This window comes from Temnothorax americanus, unplaced genomic scaffold (assembly GCF_048541705.1).
Source record: "Temnothorax americanus isolate GAGA-0224 unplaced genomic scaffold, ASM4854170v1 Scaffold1, whole genome shotgun sequence".
In the NCBI taxonomy this organism is placed as follows: domain Eukaryota; kingdom Metazoa; phylum Arthropoda; class Insecta; order Hymenoptera; family Formicidae; genus Temnothorax; species Temnothorax americanus.
Genome location: NW_027509230.1, coordinates 7,931,648 through 7,945,268, shown reverse-complemented (window position 1 = coordinate 7,945,268; position 13,621 = coordinate 7,931,648). Strand labels below are relative to the sequence as shown.

The 13,621-nt window shown below is 35.3% G+C and overlaps 1 protein-coding gene across 3 annotated transcripts in view; it reads left to right on the top strand.

Annotated features, from left to right (window-relative positions):
- Nolo (ADAMTS-like no long nerve cord) overlaps positions 1-13,621 on the top strand; it is a 184,998-nt gene that overhangs the window by 140,130 nt on the left and 31,247 nt on the right. For all 3 annotated transcript variants that reach the window (XM_077399691.1, XM_077399774.1, XM_077399600.1), the window contains exon 5: positions 11,035-11,364. In XM_077399691.1, coding sequence (XP_077255817.1) covers positions 11,035-11,364 — 330 coding nt within the window. The remainder of the gene's footprint in view (positions 1-11,034; positions 11,365-13,621) is intronic.

Genomic DNA, 13,621 nt, shown 5'->3' with positions numbered 1-13,621 from the left:
TAATAGCATGTTACTGAGACGTGAGATTTGTGATGGTTGTTGCAATTAACCCTATCTCGCTCTGCTGTCGTCAGGTTCGTGCTCAGGGAACTTTAGACGTGCTTAAACTTATATTGTTAGAGAGAGACAAAGGGAGAGATATCAAATAAATAATCCGACAGCAGCTAAAGAGCAGGACGCTATCTCGTGTCCGTTATTTTATATAATATCGTTACATTATTTGAAAAATATAAAAAAGAAAAGCAAAGAAAAGTGCAAACTGATATTAAATTTTCCGTCAAAATTAAATACATTTCTTTGCAGATCACACTGAGTATTAATACATTTAATAATTAATATCTAAGTCTTTAGAAGGACTATAAGGCTTATTCTTGTGTGTGAATATGTATACGCGCAAATTCTGTCACTAAAAACGTGTATAACGGATAATTGCGGAAATGCATTCCGTCGTCCATACGTAGAGCTTTTGCTAGCGAAGAACGATGAATACGTATACAACATACGCATGCACGCAACGGATGCACTGGAAGATACGCTGTCAGTGATGGGTAATGACAATCTATGCACAAAACTGGGTTAAATTCGACGCTCGGATCGGCTAGACTAATTAGCGCAACCATGTAACGTATTATAAATTCAGATTGTAAATTACAATACGTATATATTACAGATTAAGTTACGTAGGCTCGTCTTTTGATTAACGTACAGTAGCGTACGAGATACAATAGAGATAAACCCAAGTGTTGGTTTTGCATAAAAACCTTAAACTTTCTTGTTTTGACGTAAAATAAGATTTTTAGCAAACTATGTGTGAATGTTAGTTTTATTACTTAAGTTTTACATCGAGTGAGGAATAGATCCTAATTATAAGAATAATTAGAATTTCTAAATCTTGCTTCAAACAGAAGAATAAAATTCTCATCATTATAAGCATTTTTCTTTCAGGATAATTATAGTAATAATATATTTTTTAAAATAATATTTAATGATTACATCTTTTATTAATTATATAAAATTTTGCAGCCTAACGTATTCCTAATAAAACGTTACTACATACAACATTCTTATCACATAATTTATGAAAATTATATATATCTTGTGGGTAAGGAGAAACATATATATTCTTGAATTTATTCCAATTATTCTCGATTGAACTTAACTTCAAAGAATGCGAGCGAGATGCGAGATAATACCCCCAGCTTTATTCATGCGTGAGAGCGCACAAGTGGTATGAAAGCGAAAAGGTCGCTAACTGTGACGAAATTTGATGCACTTTTACGACGGTAATCCCTAAATCCACCTGGCAAGCGATATCGCTAATGAAGCTGGCGATTCAATATCGGGCACGAGAAATAGTACCCGTTAAATTCGTTGTATAAAAATAATAAAATATAGAATATCTACTATACCTACACTACCCACATGCATGTCTACCATTCAAATTAATTATTAAGTTTTAATCTGAAGCTTTCTATTTTAAAAGTTACTTTTTTGACAGGCGACTTCTAAAAGGAGAATAATTAAAATAATAGAATAAAAGAACATAATTTACTTAACTGTGATTAGTTAATAATAAAAATACGTCGCAAGCAAAATTGTATATGTAGGACGTATTATTTAGTTTTAGATAGCGAAAACACGGAGTACAAATATATACATAAATTTACTGCGACACGATTATACAACTTTCTTATATATGAGTATATAAGTCGAGACTACATGATCATTTAGTAACGAAAGATAAGGAAAAGAAAAATCTTGAATGAAATCAGATACTACATTCGACGAAACTATTACAATGCGATTCAGAATGGGGTCGGATGTGTTTGCATTGCGGTAACTGGAATACTCGCAGGAATAGGATCCAGTGAAATTTAGGTCTCGCGGAATTAAAACGGGTGGAAATCTCCGAGCGTATTCGAAGGACTTGCCATGCAACTCGTGTGCGGTAGCATCGGTGATTTCAGTTGTCCAAAAGGTCTGTCGCTTGGATTATCGCAATTGTTTTATTAAGGACGTTTTACTAGAGACAATCGATTTTCTTAGGATTTTCTTGAAACTGTGAATATATACGTTAATTTAGGTGTGCTTTATGCGTGGTATAAATGTCAGTACCTCTTCCGGTATAAAAAATCAAGATACTGAGCTTCAAAGTTTCAACTTTTACTAATGAAAAGGTTTTCCAGGCCAAACGGTAAGAGATACGAGGTTGGTCAAGAGGACCAAAGTTGCTCCTCTCGTCGAGTTCTATAAGGAAAAAATGCCAAAATTAAAAAAAATAAATTAAAAAAATTTTTTTTTTGAAACAAGCTCAGTATCTTTATTTTTTATACCGGAAGAGGTACTGAAATTTATACCACGCATAAAGCACACTTAAATTAACGTATATTCACAGTTTCAAGAAAATCCTAAGAAAATCGATTTTCTCTAGTATAAGGACGAGAGAACGCCCTTAAGCGAACGCTTTGAGAAAAAGAGAAAAAGAATATTCCTAATTTTTGTCTCGAAAAACAGAGAAAACAATAATTTCTGATTTTTTTACCGGAATTTATAAAACTACGAGTGTTGAAGTACCTATAATATACGTGTATTTAATGTCTATTCGCGATTTAAAGTTATTTATACACCGACACTGTTTTAATCACGTATAATAAGATAACAGATTTTCACTTGAAATTTTCTCCAAGAAGAATTAAATTTTTTTGTAAACGAGAAATTATTTATACCCCGAGATTAAAGTTAGGACGAATATATTTTTTAATCGAAAGTAGTAGGGGTACAATAGACCATTCTGAAATAAATAATTAACCACGAAGATATCGTCTGACTCAATTTGAAATGAATTATTTGGGAATATCCAATTCGAGTATCGTATATTCGTATTCGGCGGGTACCACTTGGTACGTAATATCGGAAACGCAAAAGGGGGGACGGAACATTAGATTCTGATCGATAGTACAGTCTCATTCTACGAAATTACATGACTCTATAAACATATTTTCCCGTTATCCGATCCGTTTCTCTTTCTTAAATTTCCGTTTTTATATATTTCCAGGTCACAAAAACCGATGGTGCACATTGCAAATATTATTGTAGCATAAAATCGATATATACATACGTTTGAAAGTTGCATTGTATAATTATTACATGTGCTGCTGTATAAAATTTTAAGTAAACAATGTAACAACGAGATCAAATTGGAAATTGCGAAGTTTCGATGAATAATCTCAACTGATCGAAAACTTGTTATCAAATGTGCCTCCAGATATATTGAATATATATATTTAAACTAACCAGATATATTTTTAAACTAACTAAAAAGTATGTTCAGACATAAAAGTAGATATATGTGAAATAATTTTTTTCATAATTATGTCTCATATATCTTTTCGGATTTTTATCCCGTAGGTACCATGACGCGATTGTACATATGTAGCTATTTTATTGTGCTTTGAGTTTCTTTTTACGATTCAAATACTATCTGATAACGAATGTTGATGATAATGAAGAATGGTTACGGAATTTATTTTCAAGGGGATATTAATTAAGCCACGTGTGTAATTCGCGCCTTGGTGCGCGAGCGTATTTTCACGCGGTACTTAAGGGTCCACCTTTTCGCGCGTGTGTAGCGCACTCAATTAAATCGGTCCTCCCTCCCGAGAGGTAGGGAAACTCGGAGCGACAGGTTTAGACGTTTGGGTGCGATCGTGGGATCTCCGCAAGCGCCGCGCCGCTCGCTCGCTGTTTGAAGAGTCTCTCGCGCGCGCCTCGGGCTCCATTTGACTGCATTGACGATTCGCGCGGTGTAGTTTATCGGGGTAAGTTTCCGCCCGCGCGCGCGGTGTGAAACTTTCGTCGAGTAATCCGTTACGAAAGTTATCGGGCGTAACGTGCACAGAATTTCCGTAAATACGGATAATCGAGAAACGTGCCCAGCCACCGCCGCGCTGTTTCTCTTTCTCTCTCTCTCTGTATGCGTCGCATCCCAGGGTTGCACCGCCTCGCTCCTCGCTCGCAGCTCTCGCAGATGCGATTCGGGATCGTGCCACCCCTCCTCTCTTTCTGATGGTCGATGCTACACACGCAGGCTGCCAGTAACGATTGGCGCACGCAGAAAACGTTCCGACCGATGTTGTGCGGTACGTCGCAAAATAAAATTTCACGGAGCGTTTGTCCGCGAATCCGATAGGCGTTTCGTTGGCTGGAAGGACTTAAAGTGAAACGTGCCGCGAGAAATCAGGTTAACGGAAAAAATCGGTGAACGGCGCAAAGCGGTGTCGAACTTGATTTCGGATATTTTGATATTTGCCAGTCACTGGTGTTGCAGATAAAACGAACATTTTTATTTGTATTGATTTCTCTTGTGCATTATTTTAGATAGCAAATATTGCAAGGATAAGAGACCAGGAAGCTATGTACGACATAAGAGAAATAAACATGCAGAAATATGCAAATTAAGAAATGCTTAGATAATATTGTTTTCGTTGTATTATATATTAACACACAGATAATGGCATAGAAAGATCTCAGTTCGATAAATAGTGAGCGAGTAATAACCGTGAAATAATTTGTTAAAGAATTGTGTTTAAGGATCTGTCAAAAGATGAATCGTCTACATTTTATTTGTCGCGATTCTCACGTTTTCAACGTTGCATTTAACGAATAGATATAACTTTAATTAAATATCGTAATGCCCGGCGCGCGCATTGTCTCGCGAAATACTATTCCCATTGAAACAGCCCTAGCATCCTAGACACGTTTCAGAATGTTATTTTCGCAAGCATTTTCGCTCGGGACCTCTTCGAGCCTCTGTACTTCCGGTGCTCTCTCGTCCTTACTGCAGAATTCTTACCGGTGGAAAAGGCCGGCATGTTATCGTAATCGTCGACACGGTGGAAAAAGGTTATATATACCGCGTTGTGTTTTCCTTTATTCCGGTCCACAAGGAGACGTCACTTCGCGAAAAGATGAAGAAAATGGGCTCACGACACTCTCGCTCGCGTTACTTTTTTCGAGGTGTATTTCGCGTCGCGACATTACGTCACCCGGGGTTGCGCCCTTTTTTTTCCTTTTTTATCCACGACGAAACGACCTCAATGAGGGACTATTCACAAGACATTTTAACGGAGCGCGACGAATGGGATTTCTTTCAGAATCCGTCCTCGCCGAAAATGGGTGGAACCGCGGACAACGCATTCGCCGGCGGCGAATATCAAACATATGAAACTTACTGTTTAACATTTATTACAGACAGATTTATGCGTTTTTAATAAATGTTTCGTATAAATCACCGAAGACGGAAATCATATTAAAATGAAATTCTTTTATATGCCATGAATTCTTTGCCAAATTTAACAAATTTCTGTTTTGATATAATATGAAACTGACCATATATACATATATATACAATATATTTGAGAATAAAAATGGCGTTATTTCCAAGTTTATGTGGAATCCATTGTTTAAATTATTAATGATCCTGCTCATCTTTAATGCAATCAATGTTTATTATATCGGCAAATAAATGAGCATTGATAAATTAAAATTGATGCGTGCTTCCATATGTATACGCTTTTACAATAATTGGACACCGATGCAATGAAAATTGTGGCATGTATATAACTATACGATTAAACAGATGAATATCAATTAGAATAAATGTGAATCGGAAAAATTCATGCAATATTGTACTGCCGTGCATATTTTATAACAAAAAAGAATACATTTTTTAAATTGCTAATTTGACATCTCTTTCATCTCTTCCGAAACTATTTATTGTTGGTTCAAACAAAGAATCATCATTAACGAATTTTTTGAAATGGATAAGTTGGATGCAATAATATTGGAAATGTTATTAATATTTTAAAATATTTTGTAAAATATTTAATTAACAAATGTTGTGAAACAGGACAAAGAATAATAGTCGTTATATATACATGGTATACATACAAGGAACAATTTTAATTTGTATTACGCTAAATTTATTTTAAACAGCAATATTTATATTAAAATTATTAACAACGTATTTGAACAATTTCGGAGGTAGTTATCTAATATCGTTTTTTGCACGGAGTGCAGGAAAAAGCGCAAACAAATTGATAAATGCGCTCTCGGTAAACCTTCGATTACCATGTATATCTAAGCGTAATAAATTCCAGTTAAAATAATCAACAGCTCGATTAAACATTTATGAGTTATTTTAATATTCGTTCGTGTGGACTTTTACGGACTTTAATATCAACGAAAATAAACGGACGAATGGCATGCGACAAATAACATGGCACATGCACCTGTTCGTGGTTCCACGCAATTTTTATACATTGGATAGAAGCAGAACAAAAAATTCAGATAAACATAATTTAATAAATATTCATCAACTATTTTTGAATTACCGAACGCTGACTTCGTCGCTTCGTATAGCAAATAGGCGAAATGTCGCGCGTTCGATTTGTACACGGTTTATTGGCGGCGCGTCGGCAAATTGATATTTTGTAAACATCAGAATTCGGAAATTTGTATAACCGCATACGCAACGCACATACGCTCCGCGCATTCTTGAGTTCTTTCCATCAACAAAATATCTGTGTGTAGACGCTAATGGACAATAGTACGATATACAGCAAAGCCGTACAAATAAGTAGCTATACAAGTAAAAATACTCCTTAAAATTGAACGATCAGCTGTTAATTGACAAGTGTTACCTAGTAAATTAATTAATTAAAAGCAATTAAAACTATATTATTAATATTTAATGTATAATTGCAAAAAACCAGCGGATACTGAGGTGATTAATTCTTAAGATATATATTTTGATGAAATATTTCTTTATTTTAATAAGTAAATTTAAATTTACTTATTGATAAGTAACTTTATTAAAAAGTAATGAGTAGCTTTCAAGCAAATTAGTCTGAGATGTCGACAATTGTTTATCCGTATTATTGTTATACGTTCAAGTGAAGTATATATAATTGGGGTGAAACTAATTCTCCCGAACTTAAAACTTAAGATGTTAGAGCAATCGCCACATCTATCCCCGTATCGTCAATTTAAGGACGAAGTAAGTTGTCGCTGTAGTGTTGCGCAAAAGGTATTATCCATTGTTCCCGGAGTACACGGGGTTTCGTAATCGGCTGAAACGTCTGGCGAATGCCCCATGGGTATTTCCATCGGCGCAAGAGTGTTGGATGCAGAAACGCTTTTGCGTAATGAGTAGTTGCGATTCCTTGTTAAGGAGCGCTCGAACTCCGCGCTGCGGCTTCCGCGGTTTCCAACAGATTTCGGCGCTTCGCCTAGTTTCTTCCTCCGGTCCTACTTCGTAGCCGATCCCGCGAAGAGTGCATGCATCCCAATATTGCAGTCCGTGGAGCGAGTCGATCTCGGTACATGTTATCTTGAGAAATAAACCACGTAATTACTCGACGAAACTCTTTTCCGAATTAAACATCGTAATACGTAACTTTCTCTCTAGCATTCGAAATAATTAGTAACGCTTTAATTAAAAGATTTCATTAAATCTCCTCAAACGCAGCGTATATGAATAATGGTGCTGTTTTGAGAAAAAAATTTATTGCTTAAACTTTCGTATTCTCTAAAAAAGATGCAATGAAATATATATAAAATATGAATAAAGAGCAATGAGAAATAGAATTGGATGATCAATTAACTTTATATTGTTAAATAAATGTTTTGACTTCGAATTCTTTTGTGTCCGAAAATTAAAAATATTCCCTTTATAAAATCTGGAAGACGAAGAATAAAAGTTCTATCTATAATAACAAATTAATTATGGTTATTTCGCATAAACGTCGTAAACTAATGTTTTGTTCTAAGAGATGAAGGGAGATAGTTGGGAAAATCTTTTACGAGTCAAAGTTCATCTATAATAATAAGTTTGTCTATAACAGTTGTTTATCATTTAAATAATCTTCCGAGAATTTTTTGAAAATATTATTAACATAAATTGAAACATATTTATTTGATATTTGAAGAATATTCGCATTTCTATCTCTCGTGTTAATGAATATATAATAATATCTGTGCCCTTTATCCTCTTCCGGCGGCTATCTCATATCGGGCAAGCTTCTGTGAATGAATAATTCGACGGAAAATTAAGAATTCAGGATGCCCGGGGGTCGTGTCTACATTTATATATAGCAGAATAATGATCCTCTATGTATATCTGCACCAGAAAAAAATGATTAATTGGTGATGCCGTTTACTCATGGAAAGAGAGAGAGAGAAAGAGAGAGAGAGAGAGAGAGAAGAAAAATTTGAATGGGGACAATTTTTCGAGCTAAAAACATACAAAAACGTACAAATTTAAGATACATTTCGCATTCACTTTCTTAAACTTTCGCTTTCAATGAATTGTATATTCGATTGCGCATATTGCGCAGCAGTAAAACAAATAATCTATATTCCGTAGATTCATCTCTTTAAGATAACACAAATTTTTGTCACTCTTTTTTGCTGATTATTTTGTGACATCCAAATTATCTAAAAGCACATTGAATGCAAATCTTTAATATATTTATAGTAGGTATATTTTCTCTCAATATCATATAAAACAATGCGAGCAACTTTGTAATATATACTAAAATAAGCTTACTCTCTTTGTCTTATATATATATATAGCATCTTATTTTTTCTGTTACTTATACCAGAAATAACTAAAATTATTTCTTTAATCTGATGGTTCTGTTTTTGATAGAAACAACTTTTATATGCACGTAACATATGTACTAATCATGCTAAAAGTAATTGCGATAGCTATAACAATAAAGAGAGAAATGTCTTAGAAGGTTATTGCGCTTCACAGATACAAACTGTTTTATATATCATCTCTCTATAACACGACAAACTAACTTAGCAAGCTGCGGATTGTCACGTTCGTGCGACCTAGTAGTAATCAAGACCGAAGGAAACAGCGCGCGCGGTAGTAGTAATAGCGACGGTCTGAAACTACCAGCTACGCTTCTCTTTGCGTCGCATAATTTCCCGATTTGCAAGAATTCGGATTGCTGAGAACATCAAAGATGAATTAAATTTGCGAAATTAAATTTGCGGAAGATCCTTTCGCGGAATAACCGATTGATATCTTAAATTAAGAAGTGAAGTTAAATTATTGAGATATAAAAGTACTAGAGTAAATACTCGTATGCTGGAGAGTGTTCGAGAGCGTTATTCTAGTTTCGCCCTCGCGAAAATGATTCGTTGTTATCGAGTAGATATCTTACGGGTACGCTATGTTGCGCGTAAACTCAGCATATCGTCGGAACATACGTCGACCCAATTGAAACTGAACTCTGCGGTGGTCGATCCGCGCTAATTAATTACTGCGCTGCCAGCCAATTCATTACAACAAACACTGTTCCTAACAATGGTAGCTGCGAATGTTTAGCTACATTATCCTCGCCGTCCGTGTCGCTCGGACCGGAGCTGCTGCGCAGCCGGTCATATTGAACCCGTAACGTGTAAATTTCACGTGGTCGGCCCGCGCCGCGCCGTGCGTATTTCGCACCTACATATTTTCCATCGAATTTGATAATTACCGCGGACAGAGTTGACGCGCGTCGTGTGACGCCGCGAATAATTATCATACACGGCGGCGGCGCGGCGGCAGCGAAATACGATTCGGCGTTGTTTATACCAAAAGTTTGCCCCGGCATGTAACTGACCGCAATTAATTCTCTCATTGAGAAGCGAAGTTAATCGCGATTATTTACTTCAACGTAATCCATATTCCAATGTAATCTGAAATAACAAATATACGAGAATATATATGGATAACGATGTAATAATCTTACTATATGTGTCTTTCTATGTGCCTTTATCTTCTTTAGAGATATTGTTGTTACTAAAGAATCTCTGTAGAGTTTTAAATAAGAATTTTATTTTAATGAGCATCAGAGTTTTCTACTTTGTGGTGCTCTTATGTATAAAGAGTTAAATGTGAGATTAATATACCTAATTGATAATCCATCATATAGCATAAAAATTACTTATATTACATTAACACTATGTAATATAATTTCTGGTTTAATGATAAAATATATATTATATTATACCTATCAATAATAATGATAATGATGATGAATCTCGTTACAGTTATATTGCGAAAGTAACAGCTTGATTTGTGTAGAATAATAAAATAATTATTAATAATTGTGGTAAAGTGATATTTCGGATTGTTACGTTCAAATATCATTGAATCGAATTTCGGGAATTGGTGCAACCTCTTGTCACTGTAATGAGAAACGAAAAATACAATGCGAATAAGATAGGTAAGAAGACAAAGGGTTGGAAGATATATAATGAACGTTTCTCCATGGCGAACTTACATTGCTCGTTAACTTTGCGAGAAGTGAGGTAAACTCACAGAGGCGAAAATGTCGATAGAAATACCCCAGAGATATCGCGGTCCGACTATGGAATGGTTAATTATAACGATAATTAGCGGGCACTTTTGCGATGGTAACTCTAGGCTCTTAGGCGTCGATCCTTCACTTTGGATTCGCTGTCTCAAGCTCGTTCGAGGTATAAATGGAATATAATTTTGCTCTCTAATTAGCTATCCCTGGGAATTGGGAAACTTTGTTCTTCATGCAGTAACTTTTACGTGAATCCGTGTAACAAAATATTTTTATTATATATTAACAGAATTATCATTGAGACGAGAAAATATTCTTTTTGTAATTAAAAGAACTTCAATGAAGGACGAGGAGGGAATTGGAAAATGAATTTGTTATAATCGATATTGCCAAATTATATTTCATATTTGAAATTAACACAATGACAGCTTGTCATGAAACTGTTGTTCAGAAAAAAAAACCGATTGCCAAACCGAGGTAGCACTTTATGAACCAAGAGTAAGATCCTTATGAACGAGTCTTGATGCTAAAAACTTGGGTCGCTCGTCGCCGCGAAGCGACGGTTTCTCGAAGACACTTGTAGTGACGTAACGACGTAACGACGTCGTAGAAGCGTTTAATGAGCCCGGTGCCTGACAACGGATTCTCCTTTCTATGATTTCAGCCCTGCGAGAAATCGGACGATTTTCGCGCGGCACAATGCGCCGCCTTCAACAATGTGCCATACAGCGGGCAACTGCTCAAATGGTATCCCCATTACGATCCGGCTAGGCCGTGCGCTTTGATCTGTCGCGGCGAGCAGACTCTCGAGAACGGCATTAGACGGTCGCGGCAGGAAGTGCCGTTGAGCGAGAAGACGATGCCGCGCGATTCCACAGATAGCCTGCAATTCGACAGCGACGAGACGATAGTGGTGCAACTAGCGGATAAGGTGGAGGATGGCACCAGATGTTACGCGGAGGGCACGGACGTGTGCATAGACGGCGAGTGTATGGTGAGTGAAATTTCTTTATATCGTCATAGACGGCTTTTGTCGAGAGAGATAAGATACTCGGGCATATTTCGTCATTTCTAACAAAGCGTTTTTGTAAAACTAACTGTTAAACAATATTCAATTAAATGTTATATATAATCTGCATTATTCTCAGAATTCTCAGCAAGCAAAATGCTACTAGTATTCCAGCGGTTTGCCAGCAAATTCGAACACAATATTGCGGCAGATTGACATCAACTGCATCCGCATTAAACTTATATTCTGCCAGCAGAGCGTATCGAAGTAATCCGCCAGTAGACTGCCAACGGAGTCTGAGCAGAATCTATCATTTTGGAATTATTTAAACAAAATTCTTTAGAAACATTTAGATGGTTACCTAAAATGGCAGTTGAATATAGTGGTTTTTATAGTCAATCTTCTACAATATTCTGCTAGCATATTCTGCTGAATTTCTGCCGATAAAATTTGAAGACGCTTTGCAAAATCTGTGGTCGACAGAGTTGACTATCTAAATTTATAAATAAAGACAATCTAGATTCGTGGATAATAATAGATATGTCGAGAAATTGAGATAACCGAGTTTATCTTTTTTGCATATACAGAATGTATATATATATATATATATATATATATATATATATATATATCTTCAATTCTGGGGCACTATATTATTGCTTTTTAAAACAGTACATTTCTTTTAACCTTTCTAAAAAAAAAATGTTTTATGAAAAATTTGATTATAATGAATATCACATTTGAAATACATCAGTTATGTTAAATAACAATATTTTATCTACAAATGTCTAATATTACCAACTAAAATATTGAAATCAAAATGGAAACATCAGGATTATCATATTTTTGAGATCTTACGCTTTAGCATAGACAGGTGGATTGAGCTGGGTCCGCGTGACGTCATTATTCTACGCCTATTGTGACCCGTGATTGATCCGACGCTTGAATTGAAAATCAACCGTACTCGACTCTTTATCCCGATGCTCTCGAACGTCCATCACAATGCGGTATTATATGTGAGAGAGAATATAGCATCTACTTCATAAACGGCATCGCACATCAATGCATAAATTAGACGTTATATATTCTTCCAAAAAATAATCAAAGCGAGACTCTTATTGATAACTAATATAAAAATTAATATAAAAAATTGCCTTAATATTATTTATTATTTGTATTTCTTAAACAATTCAATGTACGTAGAGTAATAAGACGAAAAGAACAGATAGTTGAATTTATATATTAGAAATTAATCTCTATTAATATATGTTCTTATTTTCTCACGTACCGGAAAGATATTATAATTTAAGACTGCAATTGAACGTTCCTCATAAAAGTATTATCGCCAAAAGTAATCATCTATTCTTTGACTCTATTGATTCTAAGAGGATAATTATCGATTCTTAACCGCGCCGCGGCATTATCGGAAACCATGGAACTGTCACGTGCAGACCGCAGTATATTAGATGCGAGGAGCATTAAGCGATAGGTACAGTGCACCGCTTGTCAGTCACTATAAATTGTCGGTCGATCAACACGTGAAGGCCTTTACTCGTTAATTATCGAAATTAAGCGATATACTTACATTCCATTAATTTTACCGTAATTTAGCTGATAACGAGGCGCATTAAGGCCAGTAATCTCGATGCGTTGTTTATATTTTCACGCGAGATAGTTGTATAATTATTAAGAAACAATCGGTTGTTAAAAAAGCATGTTTGCAAATAAATAATATAAAGTTGAAAATATATAGTTTGACTAGGAAACACTATTACGTTTTTCCATGTGCGAGTATCGAGTAGTTCGGATCGATTATCTAGATATATGGAAATGCATCTGAAACGCGTAAATAATTCGAAGTAATGATGTTTGAATCATAATAACAATTTGATTTATTAATCCATTTAACTACTCGTTCGCACTGTTAAATCGATGGATCGCGATTTGCCTAGTACCTTGGGAATTTACATATTAAATTCATCATTAGTTTGGTCACCGCGTTTTGAACATCGATGTAATCCTATCTGTAATTTTGATCGAATAATTACTCAATTAATTAATCAAGAGTCGCGTGTGAGCTGAGTAATATTCCCCAAAACGTTGCCTGGAACAATAAATTGGAGCATAACCTTTACATGTGCATATAAAAGCTGTATTTGATATTAATTATATTAACGTACGTACAAATTATATTAAATTATTGATAATATATTCAATATGAAAAGTTGATTTTTTAAATTAA